At 49.7% G+C, this 27268-nt stretch overlaps 1 protein-coding gene across 26 annotated transcripts in view; it reads right to left on the reverse strand.

Moving 5' to 3' along the window:
• CAMK2G (calcium/calmodulin dependent protein kinase II gamma) overlaps positions 1 to 27268 on the reverse strand; it is a 55215-nt gene that overhangs the window by 18490 nt on the left and 9457 nt on the right. For 12 of the 26 annotated variants that reach the window (XM_077895048.1, XM_077895066.1, XM_077895042.1 and 9 more), the window contains exons 3-13: positions 23832 to 23891; positions 16277 to 16331; positions 15327 to 15392; positions 12847 to 12919; positions 12595 to 12697; positions 12083 to 12166; positions 11542 to 11636; positions 10825 to 10947; positions 6944 to 7027; positions 6658 to 6700; positions 1995 to 2038 (exon numbers count right to left, since the gene is read on the reverse strand). In XM_077895048.1, coding sequence (XP_077751174.1) covers positions 1995 to 2038; positions 6658 to 6700; positions 6944 to 7027; positions 10825 to 10947; positions 11542 to 11636; positions 12083 to 12166; positions 12595 to 12697; positions 12847 to 12919; positions 15327 to 15392; positions 16277 to 16331; positions 23832 to 23891 — 830 coding nt within the window. Of the gene's footprint in view, positions 1 to 1994; positions 2039 to 4036; positions 4100 to 6657; positions 6701 to 6943; positions 7028 to 10824; positions 10948 to 11541; positions 11637 to 12082; positions 12167 to 12594; positions 12698 to 12846; positions 12920 to 15326; positions 15393 to 16276; positions 16332 to 23831; positions 23892 to 27268 lie in introns of all 26 variants that reach the window. The other 14 variants (XM_077895040.1, XM_077895039.1, XM_077895056.1 and 11 more) reach the window with 3 other exon arrangements.

The following is a 27268-nucleotide window of genomic DNA, read 5'->3' on the forward strand; positions in this document are numbered from 1 at the left end:
TAATCAGAGCCTCAGCGGGACCATTATCCATAGGTAGTGCCTATTCTGATAGGTTGGTGCCTGTGTTCTTTTGATCACTAAGTATTTTCAATATTAGCCTTTCTATTTCCAATCACCTTTCCTTCATGCTATGCCCAGATTATAACAAATCCTAATTGATAGCTCTGTGTCTAGTTCCTTCCCTCTTCTCTTCATCCTTATACCCTTGGCCAAATCTTTTGAAAGCACTGCTCTTACCATAGGTTCTCTGCTCAGTGGCCTACATGTCTTGTGGTCTGACACGCAAATCTCCAATCCCACTGCCCAACAGACCAATCCAGCTGTATTTTTGATAGCCTTCTACCACTAACCCCCTGTTCCAGTTGGGCAGAGAACGTCAATATATATGATAGGATTCATAAAAACATTTTGTTGTTTTTAAGTTATAGAAGGAACACCTTCTCATTTTAAAGAAAACGTGTAAAAGGTAAAAAAAAAAAAAAAAAAAAAAAAGAAGAAGAAGAAAGAAAGCGTGTCTTTCCACCTTCCTCACCTCCAATCCCATTCTCTAGAGGCAATCGCTGATGGAGCTCCAATCTTCCCACACCCTTTAAGCTTTCTCCAATAAGTTTTTGCCCAGAAGCTTCTTGGACTGCACCATGCAATGTAGGGTTCAGTACCATATACCATTCAGTGCTTAGCTGATTTCAGGTGTGTCCAATTTCCTCTTCAATTAACCTGACAACTTCTCAAAGCTAGATAAAAACTGCATCACCTCTTGTACCTCTTGTGTGCTCCTAGAACTGAGCATAGTGCCAGGCCTCTCAGAGGTACTTATGAAATATTTTATAAAGAATCACTGATTCTAGCTTCTCTCCTGGATAGAAATAGGCAAAATCTCTCGCCAACTAAACCTGCCACCTTCTCCTAACTTGGCTCCACCCATTCCAGTTCATGTCCCTCTAAATGGGGGGCTGCTGGTCACCCCCAGATCCATGTCAGCTGGTGTGTGTGGAGCCCAAGCTCCCCTCCTTGGTGCAGAAGTACACAGAAGCAGGCATGCAGAGAATGAGGGGAAGAGGAAGGGGAGCAGGGAGGGGGATGGGGCACACGTGTCTATCTCAGCTGGCAACATAAGATCCCGGGGAACGGCCCAATTGAAACTTGTTGGAATTTAAAGGTTTGGATCATTTCATAGTTTGAAATGCGCTATGGTGTAAATTGGTAGGCTTCAAGATAGCTTATCTAATGCCCCAGCCCCAGGACCCATTCTGCCGCCAAAGCATTTACAGAACACTGTGGGCTCTGTGAGGACCCCTAGCAACCTCTCCGTCACCTTCACCAAGCAGCCATTCTCCCTAGGGCTTTCTGCTGGTCCCTGAGGGCCCCTGTTCTCTCCTCTTGCTGTGATCCCACAGGAAATGCTCCCTCAGCAAATAGGAACAAGCTGTGACACACTACGTCCTTCGCCTGTTTCTGAGGAGCCTGTGCCTCTACAAAGTTTGAGACACTTTCACTTAGTAGTATTTGAGCTGGGTTCTGGAAGTGCTTTGAAGATATGACAAAAAAGGATCGTGGCTTCAGGTTCCAAGCCCTGTACTCTGAGTGGACCAGGCAAACTTTGCTTTCATTTGATAAAAAGGGTTTGTGCTTGAAAGAGAAAAAGGAAAAAAGAAGATTACCCAAATGACCTAAAAATCCCGAGAGTCAAGCCATGGAGATGAGGGCATGCGTCTGCAGTCAGGTTCAGGATTGAGCTCTCTAGGAAACTATAATTTAGGTCACTTCCCCGGAGTCTTTACACTCAAGCCAGGGTCAAAAGAAACACATCTTTCTTCTGCCCTCTCAGGCCAATGGAACCTGCTGTTCTGAGCACAAAGGTTTCTGGTTTTAAAGCAGAAAAGCAAGGATAGGAAGGTTCCTGGGGAAAGGAGGAACAAAGCCAAGAACCCCCCACCCTTCCCCTTAGAGACTGTTGTGAGACAGTCTTGGGCTAGAGGGGTGGAGACACCTACCTTGACACCACCGTCTGACTTCTTGTTCAGTAGGCTTTTGGCAGCTGTGAAAACAAAAAGGAAAATCAAGCCTCCTGAATTGTACCCTCTCCCTAACCTGAAGTCCGGGAGCCGGATCCACAAGAGTCTGCTGTGTCTGACTTGGGGGCCAGGAGTCTCCTGGAAAAGGCTTGGTAGCCCCAGTGCAAGAAGGGCATCTCAAGCGGTGTCAGACCCTCAGGGTGGCACCCCAGGATCTCTTCTGCCACGGAAGAGGTCTCAGCAGAAACAGGGACACACTGCACATGGAAGGAGAAACCACATTCAGTACAGGAGCTGCCTGCTGTTTTGGGAACTCTGCCCTCAACAGCTTCCACCCAGGTCTGGAAGCAGAGTGCCAGGGTGAAAGGTGAGGGCTCCGTTCCTAGATGCCATGGACTTCCTCAGAACGGCCAAGCTGGAAGGATGCAAGACATCTCCTGAGAGCTCTTGAGAAACAAGAGTGTCACAATTCACGAAGGAGACCAGACGTGAGGACAGACAGACACAGACACAGAGATCAGGACCACCTACAGGAGGGTCTTGCCAGGGGGGTTGAAGCCTTGACTTGGCAGGTCCTCACCAGGCTTACTGGGTCCTCAGTCTACTCTCTGGACCCACTGAGCAGGAAGCATTGGGCAGAATAATGAGGTATTCAATGGGTTCCAGCCAGGAACAGGATGAGGCTCAAGGCTGATGGGCTTTGTGTAGGAAGGCCAGTGACACCTGCTGGTCACCATGGCCACGGGAAGGTAACCGACCATGGATGGGAGAGTCTGGGAGGTGCAGAGGGATGGAATCAGCCCAACTGTCTGATCCACCGGGACTTCACTGGCTCGACCAGTTGCCACCTGTATGACCTTGAGTGAGTTACTTAACCTCTCTGAACCTCAGTTTATCTATAAAATGGGAAAAAGTAGGGCCTAGGTCACAGGACAGTGGTGGGGATCTAATGGGACCACGCATGAAAAGCACTAAGCAGAGTGCTTGGCACGTAGCAAGGACTCACTAGGTGTAAACCATTGCCACTATTACTGCTGCTGTTCTTCCCTTCAGGTGGCCATTCCTGCCCAAGCTGGGTCCCATCTCTCTCCAGTGAGAACAGGGATCCCTCCATCACAAGAATTCTGACTTCTCAAAATGGCCTATGATCCTATTTCCAGTCATGCTGGGATAATTTGTGCAACTTATTTTTTTTAATGTATTTACTACTATGGCCTGACCACCTACTGTGTTATGTGCTCTATATCCATCAAGGTTCTGAACTCTGCTCGTTAGGATCACTGTTGGGGAGCTTAAAAAAAAAAATCATTATGCTTATCCTATGTCCTTGGGATTCTGATTTTCTTTGGGGTGGGGTGTCAGCCTCAGGATGTCTGACAAACTGTCCTATACAGACAGGGTTGACAGCCTTCGACATACATGATCTTAATCATCACCATGTTACTTATTAGCGCCACCAGAAAAAGAAAGAAACTAAGGCTGGGAGGGCTGAGGTGACTCGCTCGGGGTGTGGCAGGGAAAGGATCCGAACCCTGGGACGGCTCTCCCCACGGCTTCTGCACTCTGCAGCCTTTCAGACCTGGAGGCCTGCAAATGCCAGACTTCACAATTTTGAGGGGCATGGCTTCCTCTGTGAGGTCTCCCAACAGTGCTGACAAAGCCTAGTCCTAGCACTGGGCAGCTCCAGCCATGCCCAGGACTGTCTCTGGGGCTGCCACTGGCCGCGGCCCTCAGGCAGGCCAGGCTCTCGGCCGTCTGGAGGAAAGCCTCCTGCTGCCCAGCTCCACGTCCCCAGGCTATTGCCTCCTGAGAGTTGGCAAGCGCCCAGCATGCACGGCTGGTTAGGGGGCTCTGTGACACCAATGCGCTCGCAGATGCCAAGTTAGGTGGTCCGTCCGGCATGCCCATCTCAGCCCGCAAGCATGGGACTCGCCTCCCTGGTGAGTGGGCCTGGCATGCTGGCCCTCCTGGTGGGGTGGCAGGGAGCCGAGGCAGGCGGTCGGGGGACTCATGCCACGTACCTTGCCCGGCCAGGCCGGCGGCGCTCGCGGCAGGCGAGGCGGGGGCGGAGCTCTGCCTGCCAACTGAGGGGATACAGTCTCTCAGTGCACAGAGCTGCCGCAAAGCCACAGGGGCCAGTCAGCAGCGAGCATGCCCCAGCATGAGGCGCGGGAACCGCTGGCCGCCCACGCGCAGCAAGGCCCAGGCGGCGTGGCCAAGCCAGCCGAGCTGGGGGAGCGAAGGCGCTGGGGGCAGGCTGATGAGCAGGTGCAGCCAGCCCTGCAGCAGTCTGGGGACCTGAGAGGACTGGGTTCGGTCAGGCTGTGGGGATCACCAGAGCTCTAGCACCTGTCCCATGAGCTCCTCAGCTGAGGGTCTACGGGTAAAAGCCTGAATTGGTGAGAGGTGGTATCCTTTCTGAGGCAGCTGAGCCCTAGTTTGAGGCTGTGAAGAAACGTAGCCTCACCTTCAGACTGTCCCTCCCTAGGGGACTTAAATGAGGCTATTATCAGAGAACCCTCTCCTCTGGTCATATTCCAAACAGGAGGGACGCTGGCACTCAGGACCCAGGGAGGGTGCATGGCCCTTGTGCAGCTAAGTTCACTGATGGGCCCCAGCTCCCCATCCCTCTCTTAACCCACTAGTTCCTCAGACACAGGTTGCTTTCCCTCTTCAAAGCAGGGAGCCTTTGAACAGACAGTTTTTCTCAGCCTGTATTTCAGTCTTCTGAGGGTGAAGATGCCCAAGAAATGAGCCCCCAGGAAAAAAAAACGAAGGCTGCTGAAGCAATACATTCTAGAAACCCTGATTCCACTATTAGCCAACCTGCCAGAGTCCAGGGCCAAGCTGCACCCTCTATTTGGGGTAAACTCAGGAAACAGCCTGGTTCACTCCTAAAAAAACCCACACAGGTGCCCTTCCTTCTTGATTACACCTGGTGACACCTCTTTCTGCAGAAGCTTCTAGAGAAAGGCTCTGTCCCCACCTGTCCCAGAGTCAGGGCAGCAGAGGTCATCCTAGAATGCTTACAGCACTTTTTTGGTCTCCTCTGACCCAGGGCAAAGTAAGCTCAAAGGCTGATAGTCTGAGCAACAAGGACAGGAGGAGGCTCTTTAGGGAGGAGTGAAAAGTGCTTTGTCCTAACAGGGAGACCAGTCTCCTGAAACCAGGATACCAATTTCCTGAAATGGACAGGTGGGAAGGCTGATGTGGAGGCCATGGGACAGGGCAGTCTACTGATTTCCCAGTGTAGAAGAGAAGCAGTAGCCTGTCTTCACATTTCTTCTACTTGGAGAGACAACAGATCACCATTCTAGTTCAGCACAGAAATGCCCTTGAGTGTCCTCCAGAAAGGCTCTCATACTCCTGAGAAAGTAGGAGCTTCATATAATTCTGAGGGCAAGAAGCCTGATGTGGAACTACAGCTCCACCTCTGTTGGAGGCAGCCAAGCTGTGCCCTCCTGCTCTCATTTGTGAGAGCTGAATCGATAACCATAGTCTTCCACTCATGGATACCCACATAAGAATGAGCCTCAAACTAGAAGCACAGGGGACAGGCCTGAGGTGGGACACTCCCCTGGCTCACTCTCCAGTCCTGCCCCTCTAGAGCCCAGTGGCTCCCACTTGGGTTAGAGCTCATGAGGCCCTAGGACTTCTCAGCTGCAGCATCCTCAGACCCAGGGCCCTTATGTTACCCCGAACGAGCATAGACAAGCCCCTCAAGCTCAAGGGAGCAACCTTAGCCCAGAGCAGCTGCCATACAACTCTGTTTCCACGTCAGTATAGAAGGAAAGCAAGGGAAAGAATCTCGCTATGAGAACGAGAGGAGGGAGTCTTCAAACAGTGGTGCTGGGGAGGCTGGGCAGGGTCAAGGAAGGGGTAAGGTGGGAAGAGATCTTCTGTCTTCAGTTAAGTTCTGACATTAACCATTTCCTCACAGAAAGCCCCTGTGCTTCCCCACTAAGGGCGAACAAGATGGAGGTTGGGGTAGGGTGGGGTGGGGTGGAGTGTCTTGCATCTTAAAAAGAAACATCAAGTGATTTACAAATTACTGGTCCCAACTATCCCAACTTCTCCCTCAAATTTAAGCAATTTGCTTTCCCTCCATCCTGCTGGTCTCTATTTCTTCACTTTTACAGCTAGTAGTATTACAAAGCAGATTTTAAGCACAGTCTCTAAAATGTTTAAGCATCTGGAAAAATTTCTATTAGTCATCTCTACTTAGACACAATGAAGTAGAGATCGTCCCAGTAGGCAAATTAACGGTGGTGGCTGAGAAGATTCACTACACCTCATCTCTTTCTTTTGCCCAGCACATTGTCCAATACCCTAGCGACGGGCTAAAATCTTAAAGTGCTGAGAGTCTTTAGAGAATTCAATAAGAATCCCCAGGGACAAGGAAATGGGAGGCTGGGCAAGTTACTCCTTGGGAGGATCTAGAGAAAAGAATTCATAAATATGAACCCAAAGAGAAGTCCCCCAGAATCCCATGTTATAGGACCCAGCAGCAGCAGCCCCTCAAAACAGGGTCTTCACCATCTTGGTCAAAGTGTTGCCTGAGACACCCAGCACTGGCATGGCAACCCCTCATTCTGACCCACTCACCTCAGGAGAATTAAAGTGCACAGCTGGGGAAACATACCTGAAAAGTTTCTGGAGACAAGCATGGTCGTGAGGATGGCACCCTGGGGAAAGAAGAGAGGCCTGTGAATTCAACTGGACTCTAGAAAAGCATAGCCTCATCTTAGGCAGAGGGCAGCTGCTGGCCAGAGCTTCAAGACCTTGGGTCTTTGGGGCTCCTCCAACATGTATAACCTTCATAGCTCAGCTCCAGCCACAAAGGGAGCTACCTCTTGTGATGGAGCCAGGGGTGTCCTGTCAAAAGCTGTGATTTCAGGATGCTGGCAGCCTGGAAAGGCGCGACTCACCTTCAGTTTTCTCCGAGCATTGAACTTGCGCAAGCACTCCACAGTCTCTTGACGATGCATCATGGATGCCACCGTGGATCGTTGCTAAAAGGCAAAGAGACAGGCCTGTGAGCCTTCCAGCCAGGTCCTCTGCCCCTCACCCTAGTCCCATCATCGAGGGCTGTGTGCTCAGCCACCCCACAGTAGATCTGAGGGTAAAATGAAGTCATAGATGGGAAGATGCTTTTAGAATAAAAGCACTACCCCAAACTCAAGGTTGTGTAAGGACAATAATCTGAACGCAAAACCACCACTGGTAATTGATGCTAGATGAGAAGGGTGGGTGAGACAGCACTCTCCCCTTCCTTGGGAAATGCAAGCTACAGAATGAAAGAGAGTATCCTGTGTGTTGCGATCCTCACGCAGTCACTCCTTCAGCAACTGTACACTGAGCACCTACTGCATTCCTCAGCAGTGAGAGAAGAGGCAGGGTTCCTGCTCTCTACAGAGAACGTTCACTCCTTCCAAGAGCCCCTCTCAATAGCCCCCTCACAAGGACCCGAAGGAAGCTGTGATCTGAGAAGCTAAGGGTCTTCACCTTGAAGCATTCATTCTTCTCGTCATTTTGGATGGTGACTTTTCCTCAATGTATCACTGCTGACTTCCTTCCTCCTTAAAGGGTCCACTGGAAATGATTTACAATGATTTCCTTGATAATTTAGGGTCAATTATTATGTAGTATCATAATACAGTGACGTCCTCAGGGGCTAACAAGTTACATAGAATGATGGAGGGGGCTATGAAAATGACTCCCAGAACAAATTATATCCCTAGTTTTTAAGTACCTGTTTTGTTTTGTTTTTAGATTTTATTTATGAGAGAGAGAGAGAGAGAGAGAGAGAGAGAGAGAGAGAATGGCAGGCAGAGACACAGTCAGAGGGAGAAGCAGGCTCCATGCAGGGAGCCTGACGTGGGACTCGATCCTGGGACTCCAGGATCAGGTCCTGGGCTGAAGGCGGCGCTACACTGCTGAGCCACCCGGGCTGCCCTTGTGTACCTGTTTTAAGTTGCTCACCCTCTCCCTTTGCTGTTGCTGTCTTAGCTAGAAAAATAAATCTTCCATCACGTAGCCTGGTGCCAATAACCCTAATAGGGCTGCCCCACCATCCTGCCCCTTGTCCCTGACCCACTCCTTTTCCTGGTTCCCTTGAAAGCAAGTCTCCCTACCTTCTCTACCCTTTCTGAGTTGTATAATTTTACTTCTTCCTCCAAACTGTAAAGTTCTCCCCAAAGAGAAATCTGAGATCATCACACAACAACTCCTTCAACCTCAGATCTCCAACCACAAAATGATTTTCATTTGCTTTCGACCTCTTTTTACTACCCCAACCTTTGCTTCCTCAATTAGCTAATATTTTAAACCCCTTATTCTGGACTATATCGTCTGCAGTCTATACATTATAAGTCAAGCCTCTAAAAACTCCTCTGACTCATCATCTTCTCCATATAGTACCATTTCTTTCTCTCTTCTCCTCATTCCCCCTCCACCTCAATGAAGCAAGGTTTTGGTCTCTCACTCCACGGCTTCTGCCAGTGAAATAAGGAAGCAATGGCTTTTAATTGCTCAGGGTCCATGGATTCTTTCTCATTATCATGAACTCTCTGTGGCATCTGATTACGGACATTCCCTTACTGAGACCTCCTGTTTCTTTAGGATTTCCTGCCCCTGAACCTCCTCCTGCCACAGAAGGTCTCATTCCCAGCCCCCTTTGCTGGTGCCTCTAACTGTGCCTGCCTTTATGTGCTGGTGTTCAGTGGCCATCCCTTCTCTTACTGAAGCAAATACAAGTCCATACTGGGAATTCGATCAGCATAAAAACAATCCCATTTATTTCAACACCACCCACGCAGAAACGAAATGACTGCAACCTGCATTTCCAATTTTAACTTCCTTTCTCATCTCTGGAACCTGTCCGATGTCTCCAGCTAGAGGTCCTCAGACACCACACTCAATTGTGTGAAACTCAGATCATCATCCTTTCTTACAAAATGGCTCTTCCTCCAGGTCAGTGAATGGCATGACCCTGTGCTTTGTTACCAACTCAAAATCTGGCAGTCCCCAGGGGTCTCCCTCTCTCTCCTTCACTCTCTAAATCCAACTGGTCACTAAATCCTTTTGAGTCTATCTACCAAATGTCTCTCAAATTTGTCTACTCCTTGCCACACTAGACAGGCTCCTATCACTACCGTCAGCTGGGACCTCATCCGGTCTTGCTCAGACAATTACGACAGCTTCCTGAACTCTGTGCCCTGGCCTCCTTTTCTTAGTTCCATTTTGTACACAGCTTCCACAGTGGCCCTTCTTAACTGCATATTTCATTCCCTCTTTATTTTGTTTTTAATTTTTGTTTTTAAGATTTTTCTTTTTTCTAAGCCATCTCTACACCCAACGTGGGGTTTGAACTTACAACCCTGAGATCAAGAGTCACATGCTCCATTGCCCGAGTCAGCCAGGCGCCCCCTCATTTCCTCTTTAAACCTCTTAAATGGTTCCCTTTGCTTTCAGAATAAAATCCAAACTCATTAGACAGAAACTTGTATGTCATGGAATCTTTTTGGCTTCAGTTCTCTTGCATTTTTGTAGGCGTATCTTCATTTACAACCAAACTACTTAACATTCCTTAAACTTGCCACAATTTCCCATGGCTTTTCACCCTGGCTCACGTTAACCTCTATCTGCAGGTTATCATCCTGAGGAACTCCCAGCCAGCTGCTAAAAGCCAGGAAGGAGTCACCTCCTCCATGCAGCCTTCAGTAATCTCACTGCTCACCAGACAAGAGTTCCGGGCACTCATTAGATCCTTTTATGTATTCGTCACATTGCAGAATAGTTACCTATGTGAGTGCCTAGCTCCTCAGATAATTTTTAAGATCTTGGGGAAAGGACCACATCCCACTCATCTTTGTATCTCCAGAGCCCACACAGTGACTGGCACAGGAGAGGCATCAAGTAACATGAAAAAGGGCAAATACATAAATGCATCATGGCTGTCAAGACATGTAATTGTAGCAGACCCTCTTCTTAGTTTGAAAACAGATATTTCACTTTATAGAACTTTATATAAGTGTTTATGAAAACAGTATGTCGGGATGCCTGGGTGGCTCAGTGGTTGAGCGCCTGCCTTCAGCTCAGGGTGTGATCCCGGGATCCTGGGAGCGAGTCCCACATCAGGGTCCCTGCAGTGAGCTTGCTTCTCCCTCTGCCTCTCTCTGTATCTCTCACGAATAAAAAGATAAAATCAGAAAAGAAAAGAAAAGAAAAGAAAAGAAAAGAAAAGAAAAGAAAAGAAAAGAAAAGGAAAGAAAAGAAAAGAAAAGGCAAAAGAAAAGAAAAGAAAGAAAACATCCCTATAGATCCCTATTGACAGCCTAGGGAGGTTTCTCCTAGGTTGAGTTTTGTGACTGAACTTCAAAATGTTCTTTTTAACTGCCCAGAGACCCCTTTTGTTTATTTGTTGGATCTTGGACACATTTACATTACAGTTGCGTGACAGCTGAGATCTGATTATGAACCCTAAGCTTGGCAATTCACTTTGGGTTTTGCCAGCTGCTTTCCAGCATCAACGACCTAGAATGTAAGGGTCAACCTAAGCCCTCACTCCAGATCAGAGCTAAGTCACACCTGACAAATGGGGAAGAAACAGGTTGAAGCCAGTTAAGCCACCTGCTTCCTTGAATCCCTCCGGTCCCTATTCAGTCCCCCCCTCTCTCTGCTGGGTCCTTTCTCAGAGCCCAGGAGGACTGATTATTCTCTGCTCATAAACAAGAATGTGAGGACAGTACGGAGGGCTCATTGAGGGCTGACATCCCCAAGCTCCTCCATCCCAGGTGAAGACACTTACACAGACCCACGGATGCTTGAGAGCCTGGTCAGCTGTGATGCGCTTTGCAGGGTTTATGGTCAGCATCTGGTTGATCAAGTTCTTGGCTTCTGGAGTTACTGTGTCCCACTCTGGTGATGGAAACTAAGCAGGAAGAGGGAGAGGAGGCACATGAAATCTGTGAGCCTCTGTCTTTGTCCCAACTCCTATAAGGGATACTTATAGGGATAATCTGTACTATCTAAACCTGCCTGGGAGAGAGCTGGAGAAGCCCTGGGGCATCCCAGCACCTGTGTCAAATTAAAGACTACGAGAGGAAGATAGAATCACAGTTAGAATGCCAGAATATCAGGTCAGAGCACAAAGGGGACTCCAACACATTCTGATTCAACCCCATCTCCTTACTAAAAAAAGACAGTGGCTCAACAACATGCCCAAGGCCCCAGACAGTGGAGGGAGCCCAGACACTTCTTGTCCCTATAGTATGCAGCACACACCTCTCAGGCCATTCTCTGCAAATAATGGATCAAAGAGCTTCAAGGGGCTCCTGGATTTTATAGCTACCAAGAAAGGCTGTGCAAAGAAGTAGTTCCTGAGATAGGCTGTGCCGAGAATTGAGACCTGTGTGCCCATCCTTGGGTCCTCAAAGTCCCCTGACACTCCCTGTGTCCCATGACACACTAAACATGCCCCCTCTTGTGGATACAGCCCAAGAGTCTAAAACAAACCAGTCCTTACATCATAGGCCCCAGCCTTGATTTGCTGATACAACTTGTGCTGATCCTCATCCCAGAAGGGAGGGTATCCCACCAGGAGGATATATAGGATGACCCCTACGAGACAGAACACAGGTCATTGGGGTCAGTCACCTACTTCACTGAGGAACGAAGAAAAGCCACACAAGGCTCAGCCACCCAGAAAGCCAAGGTTATACCAAAGGTAGAAGTGGATGCCAGCTGATGCTGCTGTGCCACCAGCCCCTCCTGCTATGCTTCATTCCCCATGTCACCAAGCCACATTAGGGATTTCTGCAAGCATAACCCATCCTCTAAGGTGTGGCTAAATCCCTCTTTAGGAAGGATGCATTATAATCCAGGAAGTACTTGGGGAGGAGCGTGCGATGAACACCGTCATCCCAGGGGCACTAGAGCAAACACTGTGATTTCACATACACCAGACCCCTGTGGGGCCCACACGCAATAGCAATGCCTCTTTCTCACCATCGCTGGAAGTAGAGTGCCCTTAACACCAAAAAGCTGAGTGTGTGGAATGGGCTTACCGCAGGCCCAGATATCCACAGGTTTTCCATAGGGATCTTTCCTCAAGACCTCAGGGGACAAGTAACCCGGGGTGCCAGCAAAACCTGTAGCAGAAGAGAGGGCAGAGGCACACTGAACCCACTTTCTCTCTCATTAAAACCATTTTAGCAATTTACCCCAAGTCTCTTCTCGTTCTTGGTGCTTTGGCTACTAAGCCCTCAGCTCATGGGCGGCAAGAGATGACTAGCTGGGTTTCTTGGATGGCCCAGGATAAAATCAGAGGGCAAGTCCGTGTGCCTACCAGGAACTCCCATTCCTCCCCAGAGGCAGCAAGAATGCAGTGCTGACAACAGCTAGACTCACTGTACTGAGTCACCTAGGGCCAGGGGACGCTCCGTACCCTCCCCCTTCTCGGGTCTCTGAGGAGCCCAGGACCATGAAGGCTCTGGCTTCTAGTTCTGAAAGAGGAAAGCAGATCAGGAAGAGGAGGAAGGGCGGGGGCCACATTCCAGGAAGACAGGGTCACTCTTACCAAACCAAGCCTGCTGTTCTCCCTGTACTTCGATGGCTAGGCCGAAGTCAGCCAGCTTGACAGCGGCACCCTTGCATTTACTTGCCAGCAGCAGGTTTTCAGGCTGTATGAGGAAGAGAAGACCTGGTGAGGCACCCACCGGCCCCCTCCGCCCTGAGGAAGCCGCGTTTGGGTCCCCGCAGTCCCACCACCTGGCACCAGGTGGCGCCTATGCTTCATGAGCGGGAGGCAAAGGGGGAGCCTGGGTAGTACCTTCAGGTCCCGGTGGACAATGTCATGCTGGTGGATGTGATTAACACTCTCCAGAATCTGATGTATACAATGGCTGCAAAAGCACAAGGCAAGGGAATGTCAGTGCGGGGTTAATCCACTCAGGACCACACTACAGATTCAAGCATGTAACGCTGGGTTACAGATTCACAGGAGATCACTGAACAACAGCTAAAACCTCCCACTCGGGACGTCATCGCATTCAACCTATTTTACAGAAGAAGAAACTGAGTGCCAAGCCCATCAAATGGTTTGTCGAGGGTGTCCCACTAGATAATGGCTGAGGACAGAGCAGAACAGAGTCCACTATGCCTCCTTAGACGGTAAAGGCCCAATACAACCAGTCCATTTCCAAGAGACCAGGGACACTCCTGAGAAGTAGAGACCATCCAATCCCTTCCTTCCTGCCCCCAACCCCCACAGTAAGTCTGTTCTTGGAGAAGAGGCTTGTGGTAGCATCTTAGGAAGGATTGTACAAGTGTACCTCAGTCGTTTTGCTGGGGGTACACTCGTTCATTTATTTAAACATTTACTGACTACCTATAGGCACTGTGCTTCGTCTCACATAGACTACAGAGATGAATAAGACCCAGTGTCCACCCTGAAGTTTATCTTCTAGAAGGGGAGATAAAACCCCAGTACACAAACATCTTTAAGAAACAATGTACTTAAGAAGGTTCCAAACAGGGCAACCCAGGAGCATTTCTGATGATTTTGCAGAGAAAAAAAGAAAAACTAACCCAGAGTCACCTTCAGCTGCTATTTCTTTCTTTTCTTTTTTTTCTAAATAGGCTCCACACCCAACGTGGGGCTTGAACTCATGACCTTAAGATCAAGAGTTGAGTGTTCCACCAGCTGAGCCAGCCAGGTGCCCCCACACCTATTTCTTAATCAGGCTGCCCACCTTCCAAAACATTCTGCTACATTTGCAGTCAAGCTCTTGGCAGGGAGCACTGGCAATCTAGAGCAATGGTGAATGCTGAGGGGGATGATTTCTGCCCCCAGGGGACATCTGGTAACACCTGGAGACATTGCTGGTTGTCACAATTAAGGTGGAGATGCTACCAGCATCTAGTGGGTAGAGGCCAGGGATACTTCTGAAACTCTACAGTGCACAGGAGGGGCCGTCACAACAAAAAACTCTCTGGCCCCAAACGTCAGGAGTGTTGAGGTTGAGGATCACTGGCCTTGAGAATGAGGCCCCAGCCGGCAGGTCCTACCAGGTATGTGAAGCAGGCTTGCAGAGTGGTGCTGGGCCCATGACCTGGACTTCTTATTCCTCCTCTAAAATCCAATTCCGGGGCTTCCACAAGAGCCAAGGGGTCTTACCAGGCTCCAGGAGGCTGAGGCTCAGGCCTCCTTTCAGGACACAGCCCATGAGTAGGCCAAAGAGACTTTAAGACTGGGCTGAAGAAGCAAGTCTCCACAGAAATGTATAATTAGAACAGAGCCAGGCTAGCAGGGAGAGCCTTCTGGCCAAAAATGGCAAAAGTGCGAAGTGTCCCAGCAGAGCCAGGCCAAGCCCACTGGTACAGTCACACACCACCCCTCCCCCTAGCCAGCTCTCCCTCCTCCCCGCCAGGCTCCCAGAGCTATCACCGCCTCCTCCTGCCCCAGAGTCTGGTCCTCCCCTGCTGGCACTGGAATTCATCACACCACTTGAGAATTTTTCCTGAGGCTGAAGCATCTGAAGTTGATCAGCAAACACTGGCCTCTCAGGGTTGAGAAATTTGTGAGGAAGCTGCACTCCCCCACTCTCTAGAGGCAGCCAGAGCTGCCACATATGCCAGATAAGCTGCAGGCAGGATGATCAAAACCAGGTTGTATGGACATCACCCTCAGAGAAAACTCAGGGCCGGGGGAGGAGCCGAGGCAGGAAAGGCGGGCCACAGAAACACCCGAGAGCTGTGGTGTGGGAGGAATACTGCCAGGGCTTCTATGGGGGACTGAAGCCTGAGGCATGTAGCCAATGAACTGTCTTCCAGCCTGAGGACCCCCAGGTCAGAGCTCATCATGGTGGTCAAGAGACTAAGTGATCCAGGCTGGAATCTCTTTTGAGAAGGTTCCTGGTTGATTAGCCCAGATGTTTACACTCCTTCAGAACACAGACCACATTTCCTCCATCTCTGGTCATCCCCAGGGTGCCTTGCATACAGTACAATTTGTCAAAAGAAAAAAGCAGAGGTAGGGAGGGCCCTTGAGCAGGCCTGCAAGTACACAGTAGTGCAAAGAAAAGGTATTTTCGGGATGAAAGGGTAAAGTAGACTTGCAAGTGCTTCCCCCCAAAAAACGGATCTAACTTCTAACGTCGCCCATAAAATGCAGCCCAGGTCCAGCTGTATGGAATCTTTGTTCAGATAGGAGCTCTTCTGACCTATGTCCAAAGACTACTGAAACAGGCACAAAGCCTGCCCCCCTGAAGGGGCCAAGACTCACACTGAACTCCAGGGCCCTTGCCTTACCTGGCATCAGCTTCACTGTAGTACTCTCTGGCCACGATGTCTTCAAACAGCTCCCCACCAGTAACACTGCAACCAACAGACGGAGAGGGTCAGAGGAGGCAGGTCAGCTGGCCAACTCTAGCATCCAACAGGCAACAGGTCACACCATGGAACAGCTTTTAAAGAAATCCCAACTCTATATGCATTCCATCCAAGAGCCTAGAACATGTTCAATCCTTCAATGACATGGAGCTTCTCCTTGGGGTAACATGGGCCCTTCCTTCCTCCTGCACATTTCTGTTTCTATAACCTACAAGTTAGCTAATGCTCAGGCAAAGATGAATATACAGGGATATAAGAGAAAATAATCAACCTCCTCAGAAAGTCATAGCTTTATTTGAGACCAGTATGAATACTAAGATACACAGCTGCCCAAGAAGGACAGACCTACTTCTAAAGTTAAAGAATAATGAGATCAAGGACACAGAGACCCAATCCTGAAAATCCTGGAGAGGCATTTCCAGGAGGTGAAGAGCTACTTTCGAGATATTAAACAACAACCAAAGTGGAGGAGAGACCAACTGGAGTCCAGTTGATGACTACTAGTAAAAGCCACCTTTAATTTCCCAGAATTTCTAAGGTCATGCGAAGAGCTGCATTCTATTTCTCTGCTAAGGACAACACACCAAGAAACAAGAAAAAAGCATCTGCACAAGGTGTGCTGCTGAACAGAAATACGAGAGTAATGCCATCCAGGGGTCTGGAGCCCTGGGGGAGACAGTGAGTGAGCAATGAGGTCCCCTCAGCAACCTGTCCATTAGCAGAGGAAGGTCAAAATCAAATCCTTTCCCTTGGGCAAAGGAGAAGGACCCTCGGCAGAGGCTCAAGACCCAGTTTAGGTCTTTTTCCAAGCCTTCGTCGTGAGCCAGCTGGAGGGAAAGGCCCCCAAACCCTCAGAAAGTGGCACTTACAGGTCAAACACGAGGTAGTGAAACCCTTCTTCAGAAATACTGTCATGGAGGCGCACTGCAAGAGAGGAGATGGGGACAGAGATTAACAGAGAGAAACCTTGGAAACCTATTGCTCTCCTTTGCAGCAGCCCCACCCCGGCCCCAGACTGTCAGCCTCACTGGACAGTGTTCTGAAGGAGTGGCAGCGAGAAGCAGCAACATGCCCGTCACCCCCAGCCCCCCAAGACAAAGTGACACAGCCACAGAGCAGAGAAACAACCGGACCCCAGGTCCAGGGCTCTGGCTGTCACCGCAGACTGCCTCAGACATAGGCAAGAGATAGACGCTTTGTGGCTAAGAAGTAAGACAAGACAGAGAAAAGCAAGAGCCTTCCCAGAGGGGCCATTCCCAGAGAGGGAGGTCTGGGATATGATGCGTGACGGTGTAACTCAGAGCGAGAGCGAGGGGCACCTAGGGAGGCTGACCGCAGAGGGACAGACAATGACAAGACGGGAGAGCCCAGGAGCTCTTCCACAGGAGTAGTTGGGCAAAGGGGAATTAGAGGGAGGGGAAGAAGCTAGGAAGGTAGAGCCCAGCAGGAAGGCACATGGAATGAGGCTGATGGATGGTGAGCATGGGAGGCGACGTGCAGACTCAGGCAATAACAGCAATCACTGTTTCTTCAGTGCTTCTCACATGCCAGGCCTGGGGTTAGGCTCCTTACACACGTTCCCTATTCTACAAGGGTGTACTGAGTGCCCACATGTCAGACTCCCTGCTAGCTGGTGGGATTTAGGAAGGACACAGTGGCTGCCTCTGAGGAGTTTATTTTTCTGGACGACCATCCTGAGAGGAAGATTACTCCCATTCTCCAGGTGAGGACACTGGAGGCTCAGAGACACTGTATCTTTGCAAAGGCCAAAGATGCAACGGATCAAGACGTAAACCCAGCTCTCTCTGACTCCAAAGATTGGTCTACACCCCTGCTTCCTATAAGAAATGTGGTGTAGCCCACATAGCCAGGCACCAGAGCAACGGAGACCATGAGAGAGACTACCCACGAACGCACCTACAACAGCAGCACAGATGGGCCCGGGAGGCCACAGCTCGGAGCAGAGGAGGGCAGCCCCTCCTCCAGAGCTCCTGGGCCAAAACCAACCTAATGTCTTCCGAGGTCTCCTCTTCAAGCTTCTGCCCACAAAGCCACCTCGGGCGTAAATGCCAACCCCTCAGTACCGTTATAATGCAAACACGAGGTGATGCTTTGGCGGACTGTCGCCGCTGTCCCTTCCCTCACCTGAACTCTTGGGAAGGGGAACCTCTGTTTGACCTTCACACCACTCTTGGGCAGTTTCAGGAGCTCCTCACGGAGCACTTTAGGAATGGCCTGACACCAAACCGACCAGTGACATTCTTGGATACACAGAAGTCACCGTGTCTCTTCCTTGGCAGACCCCAGCTGCCAACAACCCCGGAAGACAGGCTCCATTTCCAGCATCAGACTGTTCCGTCCGGGCCGAGGCGCTTCCCTACAGCCTCTCCCACCACAGTAAAAGCAGCCAGAATGTAAAATACAGGCCTGTGGCTATCCCTCCCGCTCCATGGTTCTCAGCTGACAAGCGAGGACTTGGGCCTGCCAGGGCTAGGTCGAGGGCCACCCGACTGTTTACACTTCACGTTGCCTGCTTTATTTGATCTGATCTGGTTACTCAACTCTGATCTGGTTACCTCAAATTCCTCCCCAAACTGTGAATTACCAAGGGGATCAAAGGCAGGGGGTACTTCTAAAATCCCTCCTCCTCCACCTGCTCTCTCTGTACTTCGGCAAGCAAGCTCATACTTCTCTGGGCCTCCGGATGATAGGAGGAAGGCGCTATAGCCAGACGCATTCTTCCCTCCCACCCTAACCGATCCTGCTCAAGTGGGCCTCCCCCAAAGCCCTGTGAGCCCCCTCCTCACTTGCGCTTCTCTGGTCTCCGTTGGTGCTATACCCAGAGTCCTGCTGTAGCTGCTGCTCCCTCGCTTCCAAAAGGACTTTCCATTTAATTAAAAATTTGCTATTAAAAAGCATTAAAGTGTGTAATACAAATAATCCCCTGGAAATCAGCTGTCCCAGAAGCTAAAGACCAGCTTCGCTAGAGAGGTGACTAACAGTAGCAGGACAGTAAACTAACAGTACAGCAGGTATGATGCTAACAACCACTCCCGGGGGAGTCCTGCCACCTGGCCCTGCCTCTCCCAGCATCCCCTGGAGCCTCCCAGGCCTGCCCCCTCATCCAGCACAGTGGAGCTGATAATGCAGCAAAAAGTACAGGTGCCCATGCCTATGCCGAGACAGGCAGGCAAGGGCACTTCCCTTTCTCCAGGAAGGCCACACACAGAGCCCAGGTGGCAGGTAGCAGTGCCGGGGAATCAGAAGAGAGGAGCGGCAATGGGAGATTAATCCTTCCAAGCCACCCAGCCCAGAGAATGGCTTTGATGTGTGCCCCAGAGCAAGGTACCATCAAGACAAGAAGGAACAGGTGCAAAAGGCCTCATATCTTGTTCAGATTTGTGAACAAAATCTGCCCACAAATCTGCCCCCATTAAATCTCTTAATTTGTAAAGAAAATTAAGAGAACTGAGAACAAGAGGAAAAACTTGACTGTACCCCTCTAAGTGCCTACTTAGCAGCATCTTGACAATCATGACCCAACTTATAACAACTAACATTTAGTTGAGCTGTTTCTATGTGCCGGACATTGTGCCGCGTGCTTTACACACGTTATTTAATTGAGCTCTCACGTTACCTCTGTTATCCTCACCTACAGGAAGAAGACTGAGGCCCCAAAAGGAACTCATCCAAGGACATCCTAAGTGGCAGAACTAAGACGTGAAGCCAAAACAAACTGATATCAACTGACATCCTTGATATCATAGAATTGCCTTCGAGGGAGTCACTTTCTCTGTCCCCTTGGGCAAAGGAACTCCAACCAGTCCCCCCTTGCTCTGGCCATTCTGATCTGCTCAACAGTGTCCATGAAGTGCCTTCCCTGATGCAGGCATTGCTGCAGATGCCACGGATACAGCTGTGAGGAAGAGAAACCTCGCCCCGCTGCTGTGTAGCTTCTAGGTCAATGGGGAAGACAGGCTTTAAACCAGCACTTGCACAAACATATCACTAGGCACTACTGTGGTAAGGGCTACGGAGTAGACATAAAGGATGCTATGGATGCGTGGAAACAAATAATCTGACACCCAGCCCATTCCACAGATTAGAGGGCTTGAAGGCCAAGGGCCAAACCAAGTCCACAGACAGGAAGACCTGAAAAAGGATTCTAGAGCATTTACTGCATGTCAGCGATAAAACGGATTAATGTTTTAAAAAAACTATGGAGAGAAAAACAGCCCAAACACCTTAATACCTTTACTTGACGTTTCATACCTTCAAGGACTAACAACACCATAACCCAAATGCTGTGGCTATTTCCGATTCTTTAGAAACCACCCAACAATATGCCACATTTTAACTAGCAAATCTTGGCTCATAACACTCTGGAAAAGTGTCACTGTTAAAAGCGTCTGCAGCAATAGCATAGTGGGAAGGAGGCCCTGCTTCCTAGGGGCCTGAGTCTTCCCTCCCCCGCCCTCCGCCAGGAGCAGGTGGGCAGGACTCCCCTCGGCAGAGATTTAGGAGCTGCTTGGACATGACTCAAGGTTTTCTTTTTTTTCTTTGCCCCTGTTTTTGCTCCACTTACTGTGAGCTCAATGGGGCCTGGGTCCGAGGCAAATGGAAGTCCTGCTTAAATATCTATGGACTGAGCAGGGGCTGAGGATTTAGGGGGTCACTTCCAGGAGCTGGAGTCCCTGTTTTCACTGCTTCATTTCTGAGGCCTCCTTTGCCCACTGAATGAACCCTCTCACAACTCCACGAAGAGGCTAAATAATCTGCTGGAGGTCACAGACCAGCAAACCCCATGTTCAAACTTGGACAACACGATACCGAAGCCACAAAGCTTGCTTCTCCACACACGGCCCACGGACCAGCAGTGTGAGCAACCCCCGCAGAGCATCCCCCCACACTCCCGAGCAGGCTCCGGCCCACCCCAGGCCTATTGCATCAGAACCTGAGTTTAACACAATCTCTCGGTGATTCCTGAGCACATGAAAGTTTCAGTAGTGCGGCTCTAAACCATAACATAACGCTAGACTGTGATCGAACCTGCTGAGACAACTCAGCACGAAGGAAGACAGAGTCTATTCATTAGAGGAATTCAGAGCAGGGAGCAAGCAGATCACAGGTAGAACGTGCTCCATTCAGACTGTAGACAGTACTACTGCCGGCTCCTCCTCTCAACTCCACACCTCTGGCCACTCTCCCACAGTTTTAGGTTCTGCAGTATGCCTCATAACCAATAAGCTTTTTTTTTTTCCATCAGTAAACTTTATTTTTTTTGAGCAGTTTAGGGTTCATAGCAAAACTGAGTAGGAAGTAGAGAAACCATCCACATACCACCTGCCCCACATATGCATAGCCTCGCTACCAGCAGCCTCCCCCACCAGACGGGCACATTTGTTAGGATTTGTTAGGATCAACGAATCTACACTGACACATCGTTGTCACCCCCAGGCCCCACAATTTACATCAGCATTCACTTCTCCAACATGCTTTTCAACTCCTGGGATAGAATATCTATTAGGGAAAAAAACTGGAGAGGCCTGGTGCCTTGCACCAAATAGCCTTTTGAGTTCCAGTGCCTCCACGTCTGACAGCAACCAAAGGGTGGCCATGTGATCTCTGTTCTCAGCTTCCTCAACTCTGCACCACTCTTGGGCTAGTCCACTTGTATCCCTACGGGATGGAGTTAAAGAAGCTGGAGCCAAAAGGGCCACAGCTCTGAAGGATGAGGCAGTGGAGAGAGGGGAAGAATAGTGAATTAGGGCACAGAACGGCCTCTTCTCTGCCACAAGCCAGATCAGGAACCATGGCAACCTCCGCCTCCTGGATCCACAGCCCCACCGCATCTCCAGGAGCCCCAGTTCCCACCGGAAGCCAGAAAGCCTGGGCAGCCAGCTCTCCCAGGACACAGTCCTGACTCACCCTTCTCTCTTGCTGCTCTTGACCCCAGAATAAGGCCTCAGACCAACATCTCTCAGGACCTGGGAGCAGTTGTGAAATGAAGCACAATTCTAGGCAATCAGATGCTGACGAAGTAAGTGGGCCTGGCCTGGCCTGGCTTGGCTTGGATCCTGCAGACCTCCTAACAGAGCAGATGGCTGGGGTAGATGGTTCCCCAACTGCCAGGTCCCCAGGTAGCCCTGGGAGTAGGTGATAAAAAGGAAAGAGCGGGATTCCTGGGTGGCTCAGTGGTTGAGTGTCTGCTTTCGGCTTAGGTTATGATCCTGGGGTCCTGGGATTGAGTCCTGTATCAGGCTCCCCGCAGGGAGCCTGCTTCTCCCTCTGCAGACTATGTCTCTGTGTCTCTCATGAATAAATAAATAATATCTTAAAAAATAAAATAAAAAGGAAAGAGCTACCAAACCAAGTATGGTCTAAAAGGTCAAAAGTATATAGTTAATTTCTAGAAATGCATAAAAAGAAGGGTACAACTGTTTTCAGCTAGAATCCCATGTTTGTCCTTCCCGGTCATTTCTCAACTGTCTTCATCTTACCCTAAGCCTTCTAGGGTCAATCAGGTCTGGGCTGCAGATAACGCAGACATGGTTCTGTGCCCTGCATTGCTTACCGCACCTTTTATTCTCCTCTCTACATGAGACAATTCATCACTGCTCTATGAGTTGATCACAAGTAGCATAAAGGAAGGAAGTTGCTGTCCTCAGACCCTGAGACCTGGGACTGGAATGTCAAAATGCTTCTGCACTTTTGGAGGACTCTAGTGACCCACATGCTTTTTCTTCCTGTTCTGAAACTTCCAGGTTAGAGGTCACAAGCTCAAAAGCCTACAGAGACCAGGTAGGCAGCACAAACATGAGGTAACAAGGAGTGGCAAAGGAAAATGGCCAGCTGGCTACAAAGGCAGCCACTGCCCAGCCCTCACTGACTCTGGCCGCACATGGATACAGGCTCAGAAGAGCCACAAGGTCTGACTGGAAAGCCTGGGAAGCAGAATTTTTTTTTTTCCCAAAATGCGAGATCTCATTTTTAAATACTGGCAAATAATAAAATATTTTTAGCCCACTGGGCTGGCCAAACAAAACATGCCTGAATTTGCGACTGCTGTTCTAGGCGTTTCTCTCATCGTCTCTCTCCTACCCAGGGTAACACACTGGTCCCCACCATGCAGTTAGACCAGGTGAGCGTCTACCTTCAGAGCTCACCCAGGGAGTTCCAGTAGTTCTAAGCCCAGGATCCGTCAGCTGAGAGGTGTTGGCTCCGCGGAACACACCGCACCAGCAGAGCTCAACAGGGGCTATGCCAATCTGCTTCAGGTGTAATCCAAGCTGCTGATTGCGATCTGTAAAGCCCTGCATGGTTGGAGTTCTGGTTACCTCAGAGCTGCTCCTCGCCCCTTCGGCTGGAGTACGACCTCAGCTCTCCCACATGAGAGCTCACGTTAAGCTTTACCAGCCTGAGGTCTGGGAAACCAGAGGCTGGGTAGCTCTGGAGGAAGCAGCAACCTTCGGCAAGTCACCTCACAGCCCTGGCCTCCAGCAGAGCTGAGCGGGCTGCCTCCGGGGCTCTGTGGGAGCCCCGAAATTTAGGCCATGCCTGAGGAGCAAGGAACATGTGTTTTTCTTTGTGATGACTCAGGGCTTTCAGGGAAAACCTAGGAGATGCTCCCTGCCCCGCCTCAAGTCAAGACTGGGGTTTCTGCTTAGACACTGCAGCCAGCCCGGCTTCCATCCCCTCTGCAAGAAGCGCCACATCAGGGCCAACGCTGTTGGCAAAGACTATTTCAGCTGAACAATGTAAAACGGAGCTCGAGTGGGTTGTGGCAGGCAAACCTCCTCAGGCTTTAGAACAACCAACAATGTGCTCTTGTGCCCCAAGTCAGGGTGGGAGCAGAGAGAAATCCTCTTAAATTTTTCTCCTTCCCCACGAGAGTGGCTCCTGCCATCCCTTCTCCAGAGAAGTCAGGTGGGTGGGCAGCTTGCTTTCCTGGCTCTGGGGAATACAAACGGGAGCACCATGGAAACCCCCAGAGTGTGCACGACACCGTAACAGGAACAAAACTCTTTCAAGTCCAGAAACAAAATCCGGACCCTTTTACGATGGCTGTGGTAGGCCCCTGGTGAGGGACGCTGGCAGGCTACTAGCCCAGAACCTCACACGCTGAGGACCCTGGACCTCAGCCCAAAGACGGAAGGAGAAGGGGAAGAAAGGGAGTCTGAAACCTGTTCCAGTACCTCACATCCTAGCCCTGAAATGGCACAGCAGGGACAGAGACCCTCAGGTCTCTGAACCAGAATGCTCCAGAATTCTGAGCAAGATACAACGGTTATCCCACTTGGACAAAAAAATTACACCAGGCAAAGGTCCAGGGACAGAACTGGTTTCAGACACAAAAGCAATGGATCTCTGTTCTCCCTACTTTCTACAAAATGCCCAAGAAATACCCTGAGGGAAGGTGCTTACCAATGTTTGGATGTTTCAAAAGTCGGCATATCCGGGCCTCACGTTCTAGTTTCTGGTGATCTAAAAGCAAAAGAGAGAAAACAAAAACCATTAGCCATTTGTTCTATTTGGGACCACTTCGCTATTCATAGTCCTTCAATTACTAGGCACCAACTATGCACTTTTTACTAACCTGCTAAATTAATGCAGCAAGTCACGGCAATCCCAGAGACAGGTATCATGATTTTTTTTAATGAGGAAATGTCCTAGGAAAGTCCCTCAAGTTAGTGAGAGGCACAGTCAGGACTTGAATCCAGGTTTTCAACTACACCTTTGCTACGATTTTCATTACAGCAGGGATTTCACTGGGCCAGGGTGTCCAGAATCTCTTTCTTGATAGAGACACTACTAATAACAAAGTTTTACTGAACAACTACTATATGACCAGGCACTGTGCTAGGAATTTCGCAAATAATCTGACTTAGTCTTCATAGTGTCCCCTGAAACATAATGATGCTGAGAACCAAGATGATGATGAAGATGATAACGATCTGACAAAATGATAACCAGAACTAACATTTCTTGAGAGCTTACTTCTACATTAGGTAGAATCATCTTTTAAAGTATTCTCGTAACAACTCTATGAGGCTGGCACTATTATGATGCCCATTCTACAGTAATCCTGCTCCTCCCCAGGATCCTCCTGGCCATGTACTGCCATTGAGCTCTTACCTCTTGGCATTCAGACATTGGGGTTACTCTGTTTTGGTGAAAGGACCAGAATCTAGGAATCCCCAGGTGCAAGTAAGCTGCGATGGTCAATTCCTTCCACAGGAAAGCAGAGCTCCAGGAAGTAGAAAGAGACGATGCTACGATTCAAAGCAAGGCGGCCTAGCAGCCCTCCCCCTTCTACCTGCTAGAATCCTGCCGAACAGTCCCCTCTTTCACAAAGTCTTCCCTGTTTCTCCCAGCAAATGTGACTTCTCTCTCCGAGATTCCCCCGTCTTCCACTGCCCTTTTTATAATTTTCACATTGTACATTACGTCCATTATCTTTCAGTCACAAGCTCTTCAAAGAGTGAGGCCTTTCTGAGCAATGCTTCCTAGAGTTCCTGCCATAATAGGGGCTTCATAATGATTTATCATGAACACCAATGGTAGGGATGCCTGGGTGGTTCAGTGGTTGAGCTTGCCTTTGGCCCAGGGCATGATCCCGGGGTCCTGGGATTGAGTCCCACATCAGGCTCCTTGCATGGAGCCTGCTTCTCCCTCTGCCTGTGTCTCTCACAAATAAATAAATAAAATCTTAAAAAAAAAAAAAAAAAAAAAAAAAAGAACACCAATGGTAGTAACAACCATTATTTACTGACGATTCACCATATGCCAGCCAGAGGCATGGGTTATCCTACTTCATCCTCACCGAGACCCTGTGAAGTAAAGGATCTGATGAACTCCATTATGTGACAAATGAAGAAACTGAGGCTTAAAAAGTTAAAGTAACCCGCCCAAGGCCCCAGGCAGTGGATGCAGGTAGTCTGAGCCTCGAGCCCTTTCCCTCACTAGAGCCCTTTCCCTCATTGCATCACTATGCAATGATGACAGGATAAAGAAAAATGAGAACATCTAGTAAAGACTCCAGGCTTCGGGGGCATTTCTCCAGGTCCAGGCAGGTGCCTTCATATCCATATCTGCCAAGCAATTCCTGCCTCCCCTCATAAGGGCTTCTGCCCACCCAACCCCTACCTCAACAGCAAAGAGCCTCTGTAGAGCTCCCCATGAGCCCCCAAACCATCCTACCAGGTGGGTGCTATGAATATTATCATTTCACAGATAATGAAATGGAAGCCCACAGGAATTAAATAACTCGCCTGAGAGCCAACAGCAGGAAAGGGATAGAACTGGGATTCGAACCCAGGCCTGCCAAGATCATGTAGTCTGAGATAATGCAGGGATTACAGACTAAAAGGAATTCAGATTTGTTATTTCACCAATCACCCTGTTTTGTCCTAAACTTTCCCTTTAGCAACAGCCCTGCTTTGTGGAAGGAGGTGGGGACAGGCAGAGATTAGTTCCTGCTGCCCAGCTAATCCATCCCAGCTGCCCAAAGATCTGGGTCAGACCTTCCTTTCCATCCTCAGGTTCGGCATTACCACTGACCAGGGTGCATCCAGAGAACCAGAGGGGACCCCACCCTCCCCCATCACCTGGGATCCATCGGGATCCTGGAGTTAGCTGAGGAAGTACTGTTAGCCCTGTCCAGTGGCAGGGGGGCTTGCTTCTTTCTGATCTGACCAGGAAGATGTCAGGTCTATCCTGACCTTCCTCCCAGCTCCTGGAATTGGGATGGAAGTACCAAGCTAGCCAGCTCCAAAGCCTCCCCTGCTCTGACTACTCACCTCACTACCTTCTGACCCACACCTCTGGGGCTCGGCTGCCCAGGCAGGTGCAGGAGAACAGCATCTCGCAATGCGGAGGTGGCTGCTGAGGGGAAGGCCTGGAAGATTAATGTTTATCTCCTCCCTTAAGTCTCTTACTGGCTAATGGTTACAGTCCCACAAGAGCAACAGCACTAAAAATAAGGGTGCTCTGGCTTTACCAGTGACTCAGAGTGGAGAGAGGAGAGAGACAGATTCGTACTTCCAGCTCCTCGAAGGAGCTGCCCAACGTCCAGAGGGTCCTTGATAGCCACTTAATTCAACCCTATGTCCAAGGAGCTGAGTCCCTGCATCTTCTCTGAACCCTAGGCTGCTCCTTGGTCTTTGCTCTGATCCTTAGCATGACTCCATCCATTAACACAAGAGTTTTGGGGTCAGACGGCCATGGGCTGAGTCTGAACACTGCTATGCCAGGTGAGTTATTAAATCCATCTGAGCCTCATTCAATTCATTTGAAAACACTGTTCTGAATGCTATGGATACGGCAGTGAACAAAACAAGACAAAAACCCCTGCCTTCATAGAGGCTAGTGGGGCTGGGCTGGGGGAGGAACAGACAATCAGAAATGGCACATTAAATGTCGTGGCAAGTGCAATATAGAAAAATAAAGCAGGGAAGGGGAACAGTACACATTTAAATAGGATGGTCACCGAAAGTGAGGAAGTGACATTTGATTAGGACCTGGAGGAGGTGAGAAAAGGAGCCAGGCACATATCTTGGGAAAGAGTTTCCTCACTTCTAAAGCGGAGGCAGTGATATCTGCAGATTAAATGAGGTAATCGGGTAAATGCTCAGTATAGTGCCTGGCACAGAGTGAGAACCTCAGCCGTGGCTCTCAGCAGAGACACCGAGAATCGGACCCACTCTCCCTCAGGTTGGGCAGCCAGAGAGTCCACAACACACCAGCAGAGCCCTCTAACTTGGCTCGGCTGCAGCCCTCATGGGCGTGAAGGTGTTCCCTCCTGTTATGCAGGGGCTCGCCTTTGTTTACAGTCTGCAGGTGGACAGGTCAGCGACAGGGGC

Source organism: Canis aureus, chromosome 4 (genome assembly GCF_053574225.1).
Source record: "Canis aureus isolate CA01 chromosome 4, VMU_Caureus_v.1.0, whole genome shotgun sequence".
Lineage (NCBI taxonomy): Eukaryota > Metazoa > Chordata > Mammalia > Carnivora > Canidae > Canis > Canis aureus.